We start from the raw sequence: 23242 nt of genomic DNA on the forward strand, positions 1-23242 counted from the left end.
TAAAATATTACTTTTTTAACCCATATCAGCTGGTCACTGTGGAATTCCAGAACTCATTGTGAATGGTCAAGTCATTGGAGAAAATTATGGATACAGAGACACAGTTGTATATCAGTGTAATCCTGGTTTTCGATTGATTGGTTCTTCAGTAAGGATTTGTCAACAGGACCACAATTGGTCTGGTCAGCTCCCATCCTGTGTGCGTAAGTAAGCATGGCAAAATAAATTAGAGACCTCTGTTTTCAGGGAATGAGCAATGTTTTTTTTTTTTATTGCTGTTAGGAAAGATGAATAATAGTAAAGATGGATTAATAAATATGGATAATGACATAAAATAAATTCCCACAATCTATTATTTGTTGCTGTTATGCAATAATCTTAAAAGCCGGTGTGTTCAGGATTATATAATCCCATCCACTAGAAAAGTAGAAGAAAAAAATAGAATGTCTGTTATTATTTACATTTTCTCATAAAGATAAAAAATCAAATTTATTTAACATAAATATGTAATGCTTATAAGCTAATGTTCATATATGTAAGATAAATTCTCATCGAAATCTTAATTATAAAGACTTAAATTTCATGAGAACACTGTGCAACAGTATCAACGTTGTTATGATATAATGATACAAAGCTTTTTATAAGGGACAAATTTTGGCTAATTTTAGAAAAATAATTATGATGCTATAGATTTCAACATTATACCCTGATGATGCGTAGTGGGAAAAAGTAACCATTGGACACAATAGAGGAACTCTTGCTCTCATCTCAGTCCTACTGCTAATTATGTGAGCTAATGCAACATTTCATCTCTGTGATTCCTGATTCCCTTATATATAAAATGAATGGTAGAAAGTGTTTATCATTATGGCCTCTTTTAGCTTCAAAATAGATTGCATTTTTGATTGCATCAAGATTACACATACATAGTTAATTAAGTTATATTTTGTCATATATGATTATTTTAACATTTAAGAATTATTTAAAAGTTTATTATAAAGCACTGTTTCCACTATTTATAAATTATACAAAATTGTATGTATATATGTAGCTTTAGAATTTATTTCATGAAAGATTAAACAAATATCCATATAATCTTTCAAGTAAATATAGATATAAATTCACACATGAAGAATAAAAATGGATTTAAAAAAATATCTGCTATTATAATTCCTTAAATATAACTGCTAGGCTTTATGGTTTTAATGGATCTCTTCCTATTTGTATGGTAAAAATTGGCCATTGTGTATTTATTATGACTGCTTTATTTTTTAAAAAGAGTAGAGCTTAATAACTCTAGTATGTTTTTTTACTTCACTAAATTCACAGAAGTGTCCAGTGTTTCAGACTGATCTATCTTATTTTGTAATTTAAAGTCAGCTATACATATATTTATTATATGCATTCCTTTAATAATTTTCATCTTCAGTTACTGACATTTATATTAAAAGTATTGTTGTTAAGTGAGAATATACTGCAAGTATGTTGTAATTATAACATAGGATCACAGGATAGAAATGTTATAGGCTTCAAGGCAATAATATAAGACTTAGTGGGTTCACAGGACCCATAATGCATGGGTTCACAGGTAATATTCCATTTAATCTGTAACTAATTGCATTCATATTTATATATTTCTTCATTGTCAAATTTTTATCCAATCCTAAGAAATGTACAGGAATTCTAGTTTCATGGAAAATAATTTTATGTGTTGGGATAATAGGATAACAGAACATCTAGTTAACAGGGAAAAATTACTTTTCTAAGACACACAAACACACACACCATTGATTGTCTGATAATTTAAGACAACAGTATCCTGCTTGGGTCTGTCTTTAGATTTTTTTTCCTTTCATTTATATTTAAGCATAGCCAACTAATACCACTGTTTTCCTTGTTGAATAATTGAGACTATAAATGAGAATTGGCCCTTGGGGTAAAACTGGCTTCTTTATTGATAATTTTAAACAAGAATAAGATGCAGTTAAATTTCCAAATGAGTAGGCTGACATTAACAATACAGCTGAAAAATAATTGCTCTTGGGTCATTTCCTAAGTACTAAAAGTGACTGTGATCGTTCCCTGTGCCCAATTATGAAGCACTATTACTGAAGTTGCTCTGATTAATAGAGTGAGATAATGCAATAAAACAGTTCATAGAAATACAGTGTTTGGGAAAATTCAGTTATACATAAAATTTATAGGAGGATCGTAACATCAAAAGAACCCAAATAATTGATCAAATTGAGAAAATTATTTTCAAGAAAATTGTTTTAAACTATCAAGTATCAAAATGAAAGGAAATAAACCAGTAAGATTGATTAGTTTGGAGGATGTTAACACTGGTATCTGAAAATATGAATGAGATTTCTAATGCATCTTTGTGTATCATTTCTTATTTCTACATTAGATGGTCACATTAACTTATTTTTCAAGAATGCTTTTGTTTATCAATCTATTATTCACAGAAATTGGTTGTATAAACAGTATTAAAAGAACTACTTCCAAATTAAATGCAAAATACTTCCTTTAAGTATCTTCAATTCTTAAACTTAACTAAAAAAAGAAAACTGGTTCAATTTTCTTTTCTGCATAACTAATGACATAAACTTCAATTTTCCACTATTTCTTTGAATTTCAATATTATTTCCTAAAAAAAGGTAGAAAGGATGAAACATGTACCACAAAACTTTAAACATCTATGCATAAATTTATCACAGTTTTAAATAATTATCTATTTACTAACACAATTTTTCATTAGACTTTTGACATTCTCCTTTGTTCCTTTGCATTAGTAAAAGTACTTTAAACATATTTCCACAAAAAGTAGTCTTTTTACTTTACTTGAAATGATTAAGTATAATTGTCATGTAATAACTGATAAATAAATATCATTGTTTTGTGCTCTCTCTCCCCATGTTTTTAGCTGTTAGCTGTGGCCACCCTGGTAGTCCAATTTATGGAAGAACAAGTGGAAATGGATTCAACTTTAATGATGTGGTAACATTCTCCTGCAATATTGGGTATTTGATGCAAGGGCCAACAAAAGCACAGTGCCAAGCCAACAGGCAGTGGAGTCATCCTCCACCTGTGTGCAAAGGTAAGAGTCTAACTGTATCCCAGTTTGAGGCATGCTAATGATGTCTGTGTTAACAGAGATGATACTTTTGAAACAGTTTGGGCAGAAGAGTAGAAATTTTTTAGCTAAGAAATCAAAAAAACTTATTCATAATCTCATCTCATTATTAGCAGTGCTTTTTTCCTAAATTTTTATATTTTGTATAAACATCTATATAAATTGTGTATAAACATATACATACACATATGTATATGAGGGAGAACTCTCCCAAAATCAGAATTTATTTATTAAAAAATGTGTTTAAACTTCAGTATCCTCTAAAGTACTGTCCACTGAATGCAATACACCTACTTAGATGCTTTTTCCACTGCTCACAACAGTTTTGGAACTGGTCAATGTTAATGCCTTTTAGTGCTTCTGCTGTTGTTTGTTTTACCTCTTCCATATCAGCAAAATGTTTCCCTCTGAGGGCATTTTTCATCTGAGGAAACAACAACAAAAAGTTTCGCTGGGCAAGATCAGAGAATACAGAGAATAGGGCATGAGGGTCATGTTGTTTTTGAGCAAACACTGCTAAACTCTCAGCGTGGTGTGGACAGGTGCATTCATAAATCATCCATAATGAAATGGGCAAAAGTGTTGAAAGAATCTTAAAAAAAAAAATTCACTGAAACTGAATGCAACCACTGAAAACAACACTGGCTGGTACATTGATGCTGATGATGGGCTCCTAGAACATTTAATTAGCAGGGGAAGTCTGTAATACAAGGGACTCGCCCTCTAAAAATATGTTTTTGGGGGTTCCTCTCTCATTCATATCTATATATTGAATTGAAATCTCACTCTGTTGCCCAGGCTGAAGGGTTGGAGTGCAATGGCACGATCACAGCTCACTGCAGCCTCAACCTCTGGGCTCAGGCAATCCTTCTGCCTCAGACTCCTGAACAGCTGGGACTACGGGTGTGTGCCACCAAGCCCAGCTAATTTTTTTTTTTCATGCTATGTTGTCTAGGCTGATGTTGAACTCCTGTGCTCAAGCAGTCCTCTTGCCTGGGCCTCCCTAAGTGCTGGGATTACAGGAGTAAGCCACCAAGTCTGGTCCTTAAATTTTTGACTTATATTTTTAAAAATTAAACATGATAGACTTTATTTCTGTTTAAGTTTATTACCTGTACCTGTTTTGTGACTGTATATAAAACGTCATTGAAATTATTTTTACTTGCAATTTACTTCATCATTAATGGAATTTTCCTTTGGCATTTATTTTCTTCTTTAAAATAAAAATGGGACCTGGATAACCATGATACCTATATTGAGGCTTTATTTATTGTTTTCTCTATAAAAATAGATTTAAAAGAATTCTTCTGTGTTTTCCCATTTTGCAAAGAAGAATGATATACATGATGTACAAAGTACAATCAAATTTTCATTTTTCTGTGCATTTTTTTTCTTGTGGTTTATAGTTTTAAAGGTTTGTTTTTTATATCTGTACTCAGCATAATACTCACAAAGTTGCTATTGTTCAAAAAATTGCCAAATATTTAAAAAATATTTTCAACTACATAGATATCAGTTCATTATTTAGACATTATCTAAATCAGTTCATTATCCAATAAATAAATTAATTTTATCCCTTGAATCCTTGTTGTATTTGATTAATTTTACCCTTGAAATTAAATTTCTAAATTTCTAATGGAAATCTATTCGAATTCAAAATGCGTATTCCAAACATACCTTTGAAAATTGTCTCTTGTTTAGTGGTAAACTGTTCTGATCCTGGAATTCCAGCCAATTCTAAAAGAGAAAGTAAAATAGAACATGGAAATTTTACCTATGGAACTGTAGTATTTTATGACTGCAATCCTGGATATTTTTTATTTGGATCTTCAGTTTTGATATGTCAACCAAATGGACAATGGGATAAACCTTTACCAGAATGTATCAGTAAGTAGATAATGTGAATTGTTTCTTAAGAAGATGCCATGAAGACAATGTTGATATGTCTTGTTTTTTGAAATACCTAAAGATAGATAACATAGAGAAGCATATTGATCATATTGTTTTGTTGTTTTAAACCTACACTTACCTATATTTGCCAATCCAGTGTCCAACTATCATTTTAAAAATATTAATGTGCTAAATATTTGTCTATTTTTCTTTGATTTTTGAGCTTTGCTAGAGCTGAGAGAATATGAAAAGTAGGCATCTTTCATACTCTATGACACTATCATCCATAATAGGCAACTACATTTTAATTCTGCTCTAATCTTTTAAATTTCACTTAAGGCAAAATTAGTCTTAAACAGCCATTATAGATTCAAAGTACTTGAAAATTTAGACAACGGTGCTATTTAAAACACATTGATTTTAAAATATTTATCATATACAGATATATATATAGTTTTAAATGCTAAATGTTAATACACATTATCTTTCAAGTCAGTGAATACGCAATTAGTGCATTTTGTTATATGTTTTGTTAAGAGTTGTAGAATTTATGTAAAATAAATTATAGCTGACATGCTTATAATTAACATGTATAATGAGAAAAATAATTTAACAGAAATAAAAATTTGTGAATACTTGGAGAAATGAAGGTAAATTCTATGAATTCAGTCAATTTATTGGTCTCAGATTGAGCTAGAGCTCAGAGTTGGTGAATTTTGGACATGATAGGGAAGAGCAAAAAACTTTGTAGACTGAAAGAATAGTGTGTCAAGAAATCCTTAAATTTTTGCAAGTAATTTTTGATTATACTATATTATAAATTTATTTCATGATAATGTTTCATTCAGAGGCATATCATTTATGTTTATGGGTCAGGCTTTCATGAAAATTTTGTGGCAACATTTATTTACTAATGAAGCAACAAAACTTTGGTATGTCCATCACATTTCAGATTCTATGCATATAATTCAGTAAATTGATCTGCTAATTAAAATTTCTTTGATTTACTTTTGTAGACTAATTGGTCTAATTGACTAATTTAGTTACTTGGTCTTGTGTAGGTACAATATTAAAGTCAAAATATTTGTGCAGGACATGTAAATCTGAAGAAATTTATGCCTCTTTATGTGCTGTTTGGTACTCTAGAGGTATATGGTACTCAATATTTTTCTGAGTACAGCTAATGGGCACACATGAAATTCCCAGCCATCTCTAGCTCATAAAGCTCAATTCTATAATGTATTGGCTTCTGATTATGCTATGCCCACCAGTGTTATGGTTGACATACCACTGAGCATTGCATTTGTACAGCATAATTTAGTAATGAATGACCTGGAATGGAATGATTCTAGACTATAAATTAGGTTGTGAATCATAGATCTATTTTCATTACATCCCTTGTACCCTCAAAGTTCTTCCCTTTTAATTTCTATTTGGCTTCACTTTGAATCCACATGGCATCCTGTGTCCTTATTTAGCCAATCTACATTACTTCTTTTCCTAACTTGTCCATCTTTGTCCAGGCACATACACACTTCACATCCATATCCATATGCATATAGACACACACTCATTGCCTCCCACTTATGAATTTGTCATAAGCAATTATCATTATACTTAAGTTATAGTGTTCCTGTTGAACTCATCCTCAGAATAAGTAGGTTAACAACTGCAAACTCCATTTTATTTTTTAAAAGCCACCAATCAGATAGATATTTGATTCCTGGAGGCCTTATATATTTGAGCAGAGAATTTTCTTCCCTGATTTATTTTACAAACAAGTTGGTGCAGGTTGTTCGATAGGAGATATAAAAAAATTTTATATTCAATAATTATGTATTGTAGTGATTGACTGTGGACACCCTGGAGTTCCTCCTAATGCGGTCCTGTCTGGCGAGAAGTATACTTTTGGGTCTACTGTTCACTATTCCTGCACAGGAAAGCGTTCCCTTCTAGGCCAGTCATCAAGAACTTGCCAATTAAACGGCCATTGGAGTGGATCACAACCTCATTGTTCAGGTACCATTAGTAAAATTGGATAATGTGTATTGCAAATTACATTATTAATATCAGTAGTTGTAACATATATGCAAAGCAATCTAAAGACATAACACCTCTCTTTTTACGATCTTATGAGAAAAGATGAAACATTTACATTAATGGAATATGTGTATGGTAATGTAAATTCAGAGTACAGGTTAATACTGTTCTTTTTGATGATAAATGACTGGTATATGTCTTAAACAATGTTGTGTTCAATGCAGATAATTAAGTGATTTTAGAATGCTGCACTGTATGAAATGCTTTTGGTGACTAAATTATGAAATTGCTTAAGCTAAAGTAACTATTCCATTTTAGAAGATACCAGATATAATTTTCCCTAGAAGAAAATGTTATATCGGTGATTTTCTGTCAGAGTTCAGTTTTACGTAATTTTCTAAGCAATTGATTACTTAATGGGGCAATTTTAAAATAAAGGCTGGAATATTTTAAAACAAACAAGTTTTTACAAAGATATTTTTACATTCTACCATTCTTTATCATTAATAGGCAACATACAACTTTTAATTCCTTACAACCCAATAGAATTAACCTTAAATAAATGAATATTAAGGATATTTTAATAATTGTTCAGAGTGAGTATTTAATCAGTCTTTTCTGATATGTTTAAGCTACTGCTTTTCTTCAAAAATACAATTTGAGTTTTATATATATGAGGGTTCCCTAGTTGATGCTATTTATTTTTACCCTTGACTCAGATATTGATATTATTTTTCTGCTTCTTCCTTTTATTTATGTACTGCCCATTACCTTTATATTACTTTATCTCTGTGTAGATCTTGCTGACAACTTCTTAGGAGTTGCTTAACATTTTCATGTCAGAGTTGAAAGTTATAAAATGGTGACTTCATTTCCAAATATAACTTATGGTTAATTCCTATGAAGTGACTGCTTGGAACTCAAGTTTAATCAATGGACTTTTCTAACTATCTTTTAAAATATGACTATAAAAATTATTTTTATAGCAATTAAAATCTTACCTTGAAGAAACTAAAGTATCCAAATTCACTTTTAGATAACTGATTATATAAACACACACACACACACACACACACACACACACACACACACACACACACACACACACACACACCCAGTATATTAGGAAACTGCCACTGCATTGGTAAAAACTTGTAGACAGATATTTAAAAGTGAAATATTGTTATTAATGTTTTATGTGACTATTAATATTACACAATAATGAAAACATATACCTAAGTCTCCCAAATACATAGGGCACGTTCAAAAGACATTTAGAAAGATGGCATTTTCAATGGTTATGTATTCAACTCTTTTGTCTTTTTTTCTCTCTCAATATGTATTAATAATATGGCAACACTAGTAAGAATTATTTAAGAAGTGATAAAGGGACTGAGTAAAGACTGACTGTATCTTTAACATTAATATCATGAACTTTTAGTCATGAACAGAATTCTTATTAGGAACTTAAGTCATATTTTCTAAATTTTGGTTGTTTATAATTTATTTTTAAGCTTTAATGTATGATAGATATAAAGTTCATTCATTTTTGGTCATTAGTCATTGGCAGAGAATATGAGGGGGAGAAATTTCAGGCTATCCACAGAATTGTATTGTAATATTTATATCTCTTAGCTCACCAGAATTTTACAACAAGACTGTCAATAATAAGGAAGTTCGGAGAAGAAAAGTTGCAAGTTACCGAATTCAGCTTTTTAAATTTTTGTTTTATAAATGCATTGCCATCTGAGCTATAAATTTCCCATTAGCTTGGTTAATAACTAGGTTATGAAAGTACATGTTTTATTGTCTTCAAATATCACTGATATAGAGAATAACACCCTACTTCGCAACAATTTTATTTTTCTTCCTTCTTTCCTTCCTTCCTTCCTTCCTTCCTTCCTTCCTTCCTTCCTTCCTTCCTTCCTTCTTTCTTTCCTTCTTTCCTTCCTTCTTTCTTTCTTTCTTTCTTCCTTCTTTCCTTCCTTCCTTCTTCCTTCTTCCTTCCTTCCTTCCTTCCTTCTTTCTTCCTTTCTTTCTTTCTTTCTTTTTCGTTTGCTTTCTTTTTTTCTCTTTAGTGTTTATTATAAGACCTAAACGTAAAACCTCAAACTAGGAAATTTTCTTTTTCATTTAAGCTTTTCATCTTAAGACTGAATTTAGATGGGAAATATGAATTACAATTTTACACAATTTATGTTAAACACAGCATGCTTCAAAACAAAGGCCTACCAGACTGTTGGCCTAAATCATATAGTTAATATGTGTTTACTGAAATAAGTTAACTTGAACTGTATTGCTTTGCAGGTGATGCCACTGGGACATGTGGGGATCCAGGTACTCCTGGTCATGGTTCTAGACAGGAAAGCGATTTCAGAACTAAAAGTGCTGTACGTTTTGCTTGTGATACTGGTTATATTCTTCATGGCTCAGAAGAAAGAATATGTTTAGCTAATGGCAGTTGGACTGGAAGGCAGCCAGAGTGCAAAGGTAATCTTAAGCAAAAACTAAATACATTGGGAGTGCTGCAATTTAGCATATCTAAATTCAAGTGGGTACTACTAGGGAAATTATTTTTACCAATTCCTTCTGTCCACAACAATGAAATACAAGCCTGTAGTCTTCCAATTATACTGACACCACCCTTTAAGAGAGCTACAACTGGTAATAATTGTTAAAAACAAACAAAAAAACCACGTTTCATTGGTCATTTAAAGACAATCTCTGTTTACAACATAGCAAATGTTTAGATTGAAAAAGTAAAAAATTTGTTAAAAAAGGTTTTTTTATGTGTGTGTTTATTTCCTTTACAGTAGTCTCCTCTTATCCATAAGGAATATGTTCTAAGACTCCCAGTGGATGCCTGAAACCATGGATTGTAGCAGAACTTACATGTTTTATGATTTTCATGTATACCTGTGATAAAGTTTAATTTACCAATTAGGCACAGTAAGAGATTAACAACTATAACTAATGATAAAAATAACAATTATAACAATATACTGTAATAAAAGTTGTGTGAATATAGTTTTCCACTAAAATATCTTATTGACTGAACTCATCCTTCTTCTTGTGAGCTGTTGATCTAATAACCACAACAGCTGCTAAGTGACAAATAGGAGGGTAGCACATTCAGGGTGGATATCCTAGATGAAGGAAAGATTCTCATTCTGGGTGGGAACGTACAAGATTTCATCACAATATTCAGAACTTAAGACCTATGAATAGGTTATTTCTGGAATTCTCCATGGAACATTGTTAGATCATGGTTGATCATAGGTAATTGAAACTGGAAAGCAAAACAGTGGTTAGTTAACAAGGAACTATTGTATCAACACTGTAGATATCAGGAAAAAATTTGGTTATTCTTAAATGAAAATTACCTCAAGATCTGTTTTAGCTTCCAGTTTGCAGAATTGGAAAGAATAGAAAGACGTTTTAAGTATGAGTAATATTTTTGTTTGTGGAGTACAATTGTTAGTTACTAGAATTCATTTAGAGTGTTTGAGTAAAATTGGTAATTGTTCTAACTGACTCAGAGTAAGCATAATTAAATATGCAAACACAATTAAATCTTTACAAGACTGACTACAAAATAAAATGTTGCTGGAGAATTATCTTTGTAATTTAAATTTTTTGTGATGATTTTATTGCAAAAACTGAACTTTTTTTTGAAACTTACTTGATTTTGTACCAAACATTGTTTTCATAAATTGAAAAAATTTTCAATGGGACTTTCTAGAGAGATTTTGATTGATTATATTACATAAAATTTTTAACTATGTATAAAACTAGTATTCGTATTCTAAAAGACTTAGTTTTTTTTTTTTTTAACTGGACCAATGTCAATAGCCTTAAGAGAGATTAGCAACTTAGTTGACATAGGAAAAAGAAATGGAACAAAATACAGTAAGGCAGACTAAAATATTTACTTAATACCTCAAACTAATTTTTTTTTTTTTTTTGAGTTGAAGTCTCACTCGGTCGCCCAGACTGGAGTGCAGTGGTCACTCCTGGCCACCGCAGCCTCGCCTGCTAGGCTCTGGTGATCCTTCCACCTCAGCCTTCCGAGTAGCCGGAATTACAGGCATGCGCTACCATGCCCGGCTGATTTTTTTATTTATTGTAGAGATGAGGTCTCGCTGCCCAGGCGGATCTCAAATCCGTGGGCTCAGGCAATCCACTCACCTCAGTCTACCAAAGGCGCGGGATTACAGGCTGAGCCACCGAGCCCGGCTCAAACTAATTTTGAGCTGCATAATACATTATTGTTAACTATGATTACCCTACCTAAAATGATTAAGAAATTCTACTTTTATATATTTATCTTAAAAATAAAACCAATGTACAAAGATGTGTTTATGTTAAAGTATATCATAACCAAAAATGATAGAAAAATAAACTAAACTAAACATTATGCTTATCAACAGGGAATGGTTTAGGTAAATTATACACACAATGGAAAAACATCCTGTTACTAAATTTTATTATAAAAAGATGCCCTAATTGTTATGTTAAGAAAAATAGAAGTATAAAACAGCAGGCATACTATGGTTCTGTTTTTTAATATTTCACTATTGTATACTCTGTGCCTAGCACAATGCCTGTAAATTTTCAGATAAATATATTCATATTAATATATATTCATTGATGTATATATGCATTTATACATATTTCATCAGGTGTTATTTCTTACTGGTGGACTTACAAGCAATCTTCACTTTCATCCTTATGCATTCATTTATCTTGTGTCATTTTAGAAATGGCAAATAATTACTTTGATAAAAAAGAAAATAAGTGGTACAATGATTTTAAAATAAAAGTTCTTTCTAGTGACAAAAGAAAGATAAGCACATAAAATATACTATACATAAAGCATCACAAAAATATTCAATTAACAAACATGCAATATGTTTAAGCCTAATTATTAGCCTAAACATGATCCAATGTTTTCATTAGATGCTATAAGAATCATTCCTGTTGATCTTGTACTAGATGAACAATGTGCCATTAACTAGCTTTGTGACCTTTGGCAAGTTATTTGACCTTTCTGTGCCTCAGTTTCCTATTAAGAACTGATGGTGATGTTTATACTAAGTCATAGTGTTGTGGTGAGGATTAAGTAATAAGGGAAAGTTGTAGCTGTCACATAGTAAGTTCTCAATGAATGGTGACTCTCATTTTTCTTAAATTAGGTTAGTTGACTCCTTGGAAATGATATACTAGCTTTATAGCTAGTACTAAATGTTGAAACACAGGTGACAATAAATCCGTTTTCTTCCAAACTTCAGTGCTTCAGAGGAAAATTAGTTGCTGCCTCTCTTTGTTGTGTACACGAAGTTTCAATCCCTCACTCATGATAGATGGTGCACTTACCTTTTTTTTTTCATTTTAGGTTAATTTTACTGGGTGGAGGAAATTGTATATTAGGCATGGGAAGGCGAGAATAGAAGTGTCAGTACAACTTAGCCATATTTTGACCTCATCCTGATTAAAGCAGTTCTTCATTTTATTGTGCAGAAATTTGACTGAGCCTGGTTCCTTATTTCAAAATGCAAATTTTATGACACTTTAAGACAAGGTTGATACTTCCTCAATTCATTCTTGAATTGTGTCAAACAATGGATCATAGTACATAACAAATAAATAAGACCAGTGTTTTATATTAGGTAGGCACTACTGCATATAAAAGAATGTAATTGTACTTGACAACAAAGTAAAAAGTCTGCTAGAGTATATGTTATGCTGAAAATATTATCTAGAGTTTGATTTTTGTATGTGTATGTAATTAGTAAGGTTGCTGTCTACACAAATATACACATTCACAGAACTACTACAGATGACAGGCAAAATGTAATATTTAAGATACATCAACAGCTTATACATGACATTTTCTGAAATTATAATCATATTTTATATTCATTAAGGCAACCTTACATTCTTTGAAATACAAAAAATGTCTTGTAATACTTCAACACAATCAAGTATTACATTGACATAGGGTTGTTTTAAAGGTATTTAACATACTTATGACATTGATAACAAGTAGTTAACATAATGCAAGACAGTGAGTCATAAAATGATGTTTGTGTTTGTGACTCCTGCTTAGATATGTTGAACACTTGATGAAAACTGTTACTAGAATTTAAGTACTTTGTTTTACTCAGTTTACTCTTGGGACTCCTTGCTCTAAAAATAGGAATTTAGGTTTTAATGGAAATCAGTTATAACTGATTTCCCTCCATAAATGAAATATGCATGGATGCTTACAAACTTAAATTGTAGGGACTTATGGCAAGATGGCGATGGGGCAGCATGGTCTGTGAGACCCTCTGCGAAAGAGAACACTCATAAAGACCCTAGCTCTCTCCCAAGGGCCGCAGCTCCCATCTTCCGCAGCCTGCTCTTCACAGGGAGCTCAGCCGCCACTGCCACCTGCCACCCGCCATCACTACTCAGATATCACCGCAGTCCAGGTTGCTCCTCCAGTTGCGGATGCTGCCACTATGGTCATTCCCAGCTCTTGCCTGAAGTGACCCACAACTTCAGACTGTGAAGTCCCCAAAAGCAGGTTCTTCTGAGATCACCGCTGCCTGGCTGCTGCTGCCACTGCCACACCACACCCCCAGCCCAGATAAACGCTTGTGGAACGCCCCCCATGAAGTTGCCATGGCAGGTCATGGATCCGTAACCAACTCACTCCCCTCTGGACTATAGCCGTGAGATAGCACCACCTGCTGAGGAACCAAGGGAGTAAACCTACATCCCCACTGCATGGCCAAACTCCAAGGCAGTGGGAAGTGGGTTTCAAACTATCCATACAGCTGTTGGGAGATACCGGAATCACAGCTCCCCTCTTAATTAAATCCCAAAACTACAAAAAGGACTGCCCTCAACCTACAGTCCAACTCCAGAACTGAACAAAGTAAGAGGAAATACATTAGGAAGAATAGGAGATTGAACAAACAGAAGTAAAAGAAACCCCTCCACCCCTGAATTACAGAATGAAAGAAGATGGGGAAGTGGAGGGAAGGGAAAAGTAGGGAGGAAAAATCTGCATAAATGAAGAAAAACCAAAAGAAGAATATAGGACTCATACAGACCCCTGGGAGGTCAGACACTGAGAAAACAGACTTCAGAACACAAACAATGAAGAGCCCCCAGAATGACTGGTCACAAGCGACAAACCCAGACATCAAGGCATTAATAGAATTTTAAAAATTGAGGAGAGATAAGAGGAAAATAGGAAGGAGCGGATGACAAAAATAACAGCAGTAAAAAAATACTGTGATGGAAATAAATAACAAACTAATAAGCATGAAAAGCAGAATTAGCCAAGCAGAAGAAAGAATCTCAGAACTTGAAGACCAAAATACAGAACTAACCCAAACTGTCAAAAGCATAGAAAATAAGCTTAAAAAGTTAGAACAAAACCTTCAAGAGATGAATGATTATTTCAAGAGACCCAATCTAAGAGTAATTTGCCTTCCTGAGGCAGAGAGAGAATCAGAGGTCACACTGGAAAAACACATTTCATGGAATCATTCAAGAAAACTTCCCTCATCTCATCAGTGATGCAAAAATTCAAGCACAAGAGATTCAGAGAATCCCTGCAAGACAACAAATGAGAAGACCAACTCGTAGACACATAATAATTTGCCTAAACAAAGTAGCTATAAAAGAAAAAATCCTAAAGGCAGCAAGAGAAAAAGGCCAGACTACCTACCAGGGAAGACCAATTAGAATAGCAGCAGATTTATCTACAGAAACCCTCCAGGCTAGGAGAGCCTGGAACCCTATCTTCAAAGTTCTAAAAGATAAACAATTTCAACCCAGAATAACCTACCCACCCAAGCTAAGCTTCATTAGTGAGGGAGAATTGAAATCTTTTCCAGATATCCAATCCCTAAGAACCAACACTGCCACCAGACCACCTCTACAAGAAACACTTAAGAAAGTACTGAACACAGAAAAAAAGAAAAAAGAACAACCACATTCTTCACAAGAGTACAGGCAAAAGATTAAAAACACACATGAACCAAATCCAAAACTAAAAGAAAGACAACAAACAAACAGGTACAACAACTCTGTAAGAACCTTATGACAGGGATCAACTCTTTCATTTCAATAATTAGCCTAAATGTGAATGGACTAAATGCACCACTGAAAAGACATAGAACGGCAAAATGGGTAAAATTTCACCAGGCAACAATCTATTGTCTTCAAGAGACTCACCTCACTAGAAAGGACACTCACAGACTCAAAGCAAGAGGATGGGAAACAAACTTTCATGCGAACAGAACACAAAAGAAAGGAGGAGGAGTGATCTTAATTTCAGACAAAATGCCCTTCAAGCTATTAAAAATTGAAAAAGATACAGAAGGCCACTGCCTAATGATAAAACGTTCAATGCATCAACAAGAAATGTCCATCTTAAACATATATGCACCCAACATAGGAGCTCCAAATTACATAAAGCAGCTTCTAGGTAAACTAAAAAAAGATATTGACTCCAACACCATTATAGCTGGGGACTTCAACACCCAACTCACATTCCTAGACAGATCAAGACACAAAATCAGCAATGAGATCTGAAACCTCAATGTGACTTTTGACCAAATGGACTTAATTGATACCTACAGAACACTGCATCCAAAGACCACAGAATATACATTCTACTCATCACTGCATGGTATGTACTCTAAGATCAACGACTTATTTGGCCATCAATGAAGTATAAGCAAATTTAAAAGAACCGAAATTTTACCATGTACCTTCTCAGACCACAGTGGAATAAGAATAAACATCAACACCAACAAGGTCTCCCTAAAACCAACAAAGACATGGACACTAAACAGCGTGATGCTAAACAACTGCTGGGTCAATGATGAAATCAAAATAGAGATTAGAAGTTACCTGGAAACAAATGAAAATGAAGAAACATCTTACCAAAATCTCTGGGATGCCATGAAAGGTGTAGTAAGAGGGGAATTTATATCCCTACAAACGCACATGAAGAAAATGGAAGGATCACAAATTAATAGCCTAACAAGCCACCTAAGGAAGCTGGAAAAGCAAGACCACCAAAATTCTAATTTCAGCAGAAGAATCCAGATCACCAAAATAAAAGCCCAAATCCAGGACATAGAAGACAAAAAGATAATACAAAAAATCAATATATCAAAAAGCTGGTTCTTCAAAAGGATAAACAAGATCAATGGTCCCCTAGCTAGACTGACCAAGAAAAAGAGAGAAAAGGCCCTAATAAACACAATCAGAAACACAAAAGACGATGTCACATCTGACCCTGAAGAAATACAAAAGATCATTAGAGACTACTATGTACACTTGTATGGAAACAAACTTGAAAACCTTAAGGAAATGGAGGACTTTCTGACATCACACAGCCTGCCTAGGTTGAAACAAGAAGAAATTGAGACTCTAAATAGATCAATAACAATCAAGGAAATTGACTATGTAATAAGAAAACTGCCTACAAAAAAAAAAAAAAAGCCCTGGTCCAGATGGCTTTCCAGCAGAATTCTACAAGACATTTAAGGAGGAGCTGATATCAATCCTACTGAAGGTATTCCAGGCCATTTAAAAAATGGAACTCTCCTCAAATCATTTTACAAAGCTAACATCACATTGATACCCAAGCCAGGTAAAGAACCAACAAAGAAAGAGAACTACAGGCCAATATCGTTGATGAACATAGATGCTAAAATTCTCAACAAGATCCTAGCAAACCGGATTCAACAGCACATCTCAAAAATCATCCATCATGACCAAGTAGGCTTCATACCTGGGATGCAAGGCTGGTTCAACATTCATAAAACCATAAATGTAATTAAATAACATTAACAGATGTCAAAACAAAACCCACATGATTATATCATTAGATGCAGAAAAAGCTTTAGATAAAATCCAGCACCCCTTCTTGATAAAAACCCTCAAACATCTAGGCATATAGGGAACATACTTCAAAATAGTAAAAGCCATCTATGAGCGAAACTCACAACCAGCATACTCCTAAACCGACATAAATTGGAACCATTTCCCCTGAAAACTGGAACAAGACAAAGATGGCTACTCTCACCCCTTCTATTCAATATAGTATTGGAAGTCCTGGCTAAGCAATCAGAGAAGAGAAGGCAATCAGAGTAATCCAAATAGAAAAAGAAGAAGTGAAGTTATCTCTCTTTGCAGATGACATTATGGTGTACCTTGAAAACTCAAAAGAATCTGTCAAAAACCTCCTTACACTGATAAAGGACTTTGGCAAAGTCTCAGGATATAAAATAAATGTGCAAAACACAATCACATTTCTTTACACCAATAATAAACAAACAAAAACCCAAATAAAAAGCACAATTCCATTCACAATAGCCACACACAAAAAAATGAAATAATTTAGCATCTTCCTAACCAGAGATGTGAAAGACCTTTACAATGAAAACTACAAAATACTGTTCAAAGAAATCAAAGATGACACAAACAAGTGGAAAAATATCCCATACTTACGGATTGGAAGAATCAACATTGTGAAGATGTCCATCCTACCTAAGGCAATCTACAGATTTAATGCAATACACATCAAATTACCAACAACATTCTTCTCAGACCTAGAAAAAACAATACAGGAATGCATATGGAAACACAAATGGCCAAAAATATTCAGAACAATCCTCATTAAAAAAAAAAAAAAAGGAGGAGGTATCACATTACCAGACTTCAAACTTTACTATAAAGCTACAATAATCAAAACAGCTTGGTATTGGTACAAAAACAGGCATATAGACCAATGGAATAGAATTGAGATTCCAGAAGCTAAACCTCAATTTCTCAACCAACTCATCTTCGACAAAGCCTCAACCACCTACCACTGGGGAGAGGAGAACCTATTCAGTAAATGGTGCTGGGAAAACTAGCTGACCACACAGAAGACTCAAACAAGAACCCTATCTGTCCCCATACACAAAAATTAACTCTAAATGGATCAGAGACCTAAATATAAAACCTCAAACCATAAGAACCTTAGAAAATGCAGGACATACCCTTATGGAAATTGGAACTGGCATTAAATTCCTGAACAAAACCCAAAACCCATAGACCATAAGAGATAAGATAAACAAGTGGGACCTCATTAAACTGACAAGTTTCTACAAAGCCAAAGAAACCATCAAGGGAGCAGGGAAACAGTCCACAGAGTGGGAGAAAGTATTTGTCAACCCCAGGTCCGACAAAGGCTTAACATCTTGGATCTACAAGGAACTCAAACGTGCAGAGAGGAAAAAAACAAACAACCCTATTATAAATTGGGCAAAAGATATGAACAGACACTTCTCAAAGGAAGATATTCGAGCAGCCAACAGACACATGAAGAAATGTTCTACCTCACTAATCATCAGTGAGGTGCAAATCAAAACCACACTGAGATATCACCTAACTTCAGTCAGAAGGTCATTATCAATAACTCAAAAAATAACAGTTGCTGGAGAGGGTGTGGGGAACAGGGAACACTCCTATACTGTTGGTGGGAGTGCAAACTAGTGCAACCTCTGTGGAAAGCAGTGTGGCGAATCCTAAAACTCTAAATATCGACCTACCATATGACCCTCCAATCCCCTTACTGGGAATAGACCCTGAAGAACTCAAATCACTCTATCAAAAAGATACCTGCACATGGATGTTTATTGCAGCATTGTTCACAATAGCAAGAACGTGGAACCAGCCATGCTGTCCGTCAAAGGAGGATTGGATTAAAAAATGTGGTACATGTACACGATGGAATACTACACAGCCATAAAAAAGAACAAAATCATGAATTTCACAGCACCCTGGATGGATCTAGAGTCTTTAATACTGAGTGGTCTCTCACAGAAACAAAGATCTGAGTATCACATGTTCTCACTCATATAGTGGACCTTGAACATCTACCATAATACTTAAAAAAAAAAAGGACTGACAGTGGTGAGAAAATATGGGGGGTGTAGGGAGAGGAAGGAAGGTAGGACTAACAGTAGTCTATATCTGTCTGTGGATGGGGAGACACCCCTTATTAACAAGGGTGCCTGAACGATGCACATTTGTATACCTAACCTTTAACTGTACCCCACAATTTTATAATAAAAAATATGTTTAATAAAAAAAATACTTAAATTGCATATTTCATATTTGTTCTCTTAGAAGTATAAATAAAATAAAGGTGTATTACATGTTATTGTTATATATCTTCCAATTTTACAAGAGTTGCTTTTTAGGCAGATATTCTTATAATCCTTCTTAAAAAGGTTTTGTGATGCCAAAAGCAATACAGTACTTTTAGAGTAATTTCTTTACTTTTCAAAGTTTTTACCAAAGCTGCTAACAAAATTAAAAAAATATATATTATGGGATTTGTATCTCAGCAATTAAATTAATAAAATAAACATAAATTTATCTTGAATTTCAACTACTTGGCTCATTCCTTATTTTAGAGGTTTTCATTGCTTCTTTGGATCAGTGGAAAGGATCATTTAGTTATTAAGCTTTTGTGAAAGGATTTCTAGTTGCATTACTTTTACATATACTCTTAAATACTTTGTTTTATAGCCGTACAGTGTGGTAACCCAGGAACAACAGCCAATGGAAAAGTTTTTCGAATTGATGGCACAACATTTTCCAGTTCAGTCATTTATTCTTGCATGGAAGGATATATCCTTTCTGGACCCTCAGTTAGACAGTGCACAGCCAATGGAACATGGTCTGGAACTTTGCCTAACTGTACAAGTAAGTTTTTTTTCTCAATAATTAAAAACTATGAGTTATATGAAAATATTTATTAGTATATAAATGTTCATATATGTATGTTGTAATTAAGAAAACTATGAAAAGGTTAGAATATTTGTATTGTTTTTCATATTAAAGGATGGTAGTAGCTATGGGTAGAGTGTATATCAGTGATTTTAAGAATCAGTTGGGTTATCATGGTGGCAGAGGAAAGACAGTTATGAGAAAATCAGTACTATTACATGTAATTTAACAGAATTTTTTTATTTTTGAGCTGGATTCTCACTCTGTCACCCAGACTTGAGTGTAGTGGTACACTCATAGCCCCAGCAGCCTCCATCTGCTGGGCTCAGGCAATCCTCCCACCTCAGCCTTCCAAAAAGCTGGAACTACAGACGTGTGCCACCATGCTGGACTAATTTCCTTCCTTCCTTCCTTCCTTCCTTCCTTCCTTCCTTCCTTCCTTCCTTCCTCCCTCCCTCCCTTCTTTCCTTCCTTCCTTCCTTCCTTCCTTCCTTCCTTCCTTCCTTCCTTCCTTCCTTCCTTCCCTTTTAGAGACAAGGCCTTGCCAAGTTTCCCAGGCTGGTCTCAAACCCCTGGGTTTAGGCAAACTTCTAGTCTCTGCCTCCTAAAGTGCTGGGATTACAAGTGTGAGCCACGGTGCCCAGCAATTTTACAGAATTTTAAGAGGTGATCAGTTGCAATCAAGATTAAAAATACAAAGGATGTAATTTTATCTTGTAAATCTAATACATTATCAAGAACCAAACTGATTTCAAAAAGCATGCTGATTCTTTTTTTGCTTCTTGCACTGTCATAGGAAGTCCTGATAGCTTATTTGCTCTCTTGATATGTTAAAAATATACAGCATTTTAGAGTCTGCGGTATAATAAAATTACCCACTTGGGAAATTTTTTAAAGATGCAAATAAAATTCTTAAAATTATATAAATTAATTCCTATTTATAGAATGAATAAATGTTTGTATTTCACCAATAATAATAATACACCTATTAGAAAATTATGGTTGTTTATGTTTATTTAGAAGAACTGCATGTGTTAAAGTAAATTTATAGATTGTAACAAATGTACCACTGAAGTATGAGATTTTGGTATTCAGGAAGGTTAGCCTGTGTGGGGGTAAGGAGTTTATGGCCACTCTTTGTACTTTCTGCTTAATTTTGCTGTGAATCCAAGACTGCTCAAAAAATAAAATCTGCTATCAAAGAAGAGGAAAAAGAACTATAATGGAATCATGTACAGTAAATCACAAAATTGTTTAAGAAGCAGTTTGTTTAGAATGTGTTCAAAGACTCTAGGAGTCACAAGAGAAGGTTATTACAGTCCCTAAAAAAGGAGATTCTGGGGGTACTGGTGGGAGTGCATTTTGTATTGCAATTAGGATAGAGTATAGATACTTTTTCTGTAGGAGGCCTCATTAAAAATGGGCTAACTGGTGAGCAACATGAATGGGCTTAAGTACATTTTTTATAAATAAGAAATATGTTGCTTCCAGGACCCCAAAAGGCTTTGGGTTCATTTCCATATTGTAGTGCTGAGAAGTTGTTTCTTGATAATGTCAGTCATGAAATAGTCCCTGATGGACCAAATAACTTTCAGAAATTTAACTGAGAAAGTACGGCCTTGTTCTGCATGTGGAGCAATGATCCATACCTCTGCCTTTTTCTGAACAAATGACTCAAATGAATCTACTCAGAGGAGGGTCCCGTCAAAGTAATAGCATACCTGCATTGCTGGAAAAAGCTGGTTATGTTCCCAGAGAAACTAGTCCTGATGTTTTTTCTTCTTATTAATCTATGATGAGAGTCAGAAACTGGGAGAAAAGGGAGCTTAATTTGTGCAGGCAGGTTGCAGGGAATGGACTGGTATCATTACCAAAACCTACTCCAAGGCAGTGCAAACTTACTTCAGTATTTATACTCATTCCACAGTCAATCACCCATCCCAGGTTAAAGTTAACAAAGCCTAAGTGCAGTTTGATGTCCTTCACCCACCCTGAGTTAATAGATAATGAAGTCTATATGCAGTTTCAACATCCTCAAGACCACCTGATCATGCTGACATTCCCTTATATGTGGTCACTGATATGTTAGAATAACATCTTAGAATTTACAACATAGGCTTACAGAAAGTTGCAACACTCAAATGTGGAGGATTGGGGAACTGAAAGTTACAACATTCAAAAGAAAAAAAAAATCTGCTACTTTCCACAAGCTATCATGGTACATTTAGATACACAGCTTTGAATTAATCATTGTTTTTATTTAAGCATAGAAATACAAGTAAAAATATATACTATCTCTCCTATCTCTCCCTGAACCCCTTTCCTAGTTTCAATGCTTCTATTGAAGATGTTTTCTCTTTTTTATTGTCACTTGGTATTTTTGTTATTTTATTATTTTTGTAGTAAAGATGAGCGCAATTCAGGATTAAGTGTACAGATGGTCATTGTACAGGTAAAGTTTGGGCCTCACTTTGGTACCCACTTCACCTGGTTTGAGATCAGGTACCCTTATTCATGAAGTGTTCCCTGCCCATCCATCCCCTGGCAGTTTTCCACTACTGCTAATCTTTTTCTAATAGTTTTATGATAATTGTCCAGGGTTCCCTTATGAGTGAGAACATGTGGTACTCAGTTCTTTGTTTCTGTGATAGGACACTGAGTATTATTGACTCTAAATACATCCAAGTTGCTGCAAAGTTCATAATTTTGTCCTTGTTTATGGCTGTATAATGTTCATCCACATTTTTTACATCCAGTTCACTTGCAATGGTCAGCATGATTGGGTGCATGTTTTTGCTATTGTGAACAATGCTGCAATAAACATGTGTGTGCAGGTATCTTTTTCACAGAGTGATTTGAGTTCTTACAGGTATATACGCAGAGGGGGATTTCTGGGTCATATAGATGGTCGATTTTTAGATCTTTTATGCATCACCACACTGTTTTCCACAGAGGTTGTTCAAGATATTTTCAATTGTTCATGTCAATGTTGTTCTACTGAAACTAGATAGGTTCTCAAGAGTCTGTCTCCCTGGTACCCCAATTAATATCAGTTGATTATACTGGTCAACATGAAGTATCTTTTCTACTTTTGGTCTAAAAATGCAAAACATTTAGGGAAAATGATGATATAATTTTTAAGAGACCTTTAATTTTAGTGACATAACTTTTTTTTATTATAAACATGTGGAGTACAATTCAGGGTTAGGTATACAAATGTTGATTATGCAAGTACCCTTGCTGATGAGGTGTACTCCTTCCTCCCCTAGCAGTTTCCCTCAATTGACAATTCCATACCACCTCACCTCCCCTAACAGTTTCACAATACTGCCAATCACTTTCACTTTTAATGGGGCTATTTTTTTTTTTTTTTTTTTTTGG

The 23242-nt window shown here is 33.9% G+C and overlaps 1 protein-coding gene across 1 annotated transcript in view; it reads left to right on the top strand.

Moving 5' to 3' along the window:
• Window positions 1-23242, top strand: part of CSMD3 (CUB and Sushi multiple domains 3) — a 509139-nt gene that overhangs the window by 424578 nt on the left and 61319 nt on the right. The window contains exons 43-48 of the mRNA XM_021706867.1: window positions 30-203; window positions 2927-3100; window positions 4838-5023; window positions 6872-7045; window positions 9374-9556; window positions 19661-19837. Coding sequence (XP_021562542.1) covers window positions 30-203; window positions 2927-3100; window positions 4838-5023; window positions 6872-7045; window positions 9374-9556; window positions 19661-19837 — 1068 coding nt within the window. The remainder of the gene's footprint in view (window positions 1-29; window positions 204-2926; window positions 3101-4837; window positions 5024-6871; window positions 7046-9373; window positions 9557-19660; window positions 19838-23242) is intronic.

The sequence above is a fragment of the Carlito syrichta genome, unplaced genomic scaffold (genome assembly GCF_000164805.1).
Source record: "Carlito syrichta isolate Samal-C Ts95f unplaced genomic scaffold, Tarsius_syrichta-2.0.1 Scaffold316182, whole genome shotgun sequence".
NCBI classification, from domain to species: Eukaryota; Metazoa; Chordata; class Mammalia; order Primates; family Tarsiidae; genus Carlito; species Carlito syrichta.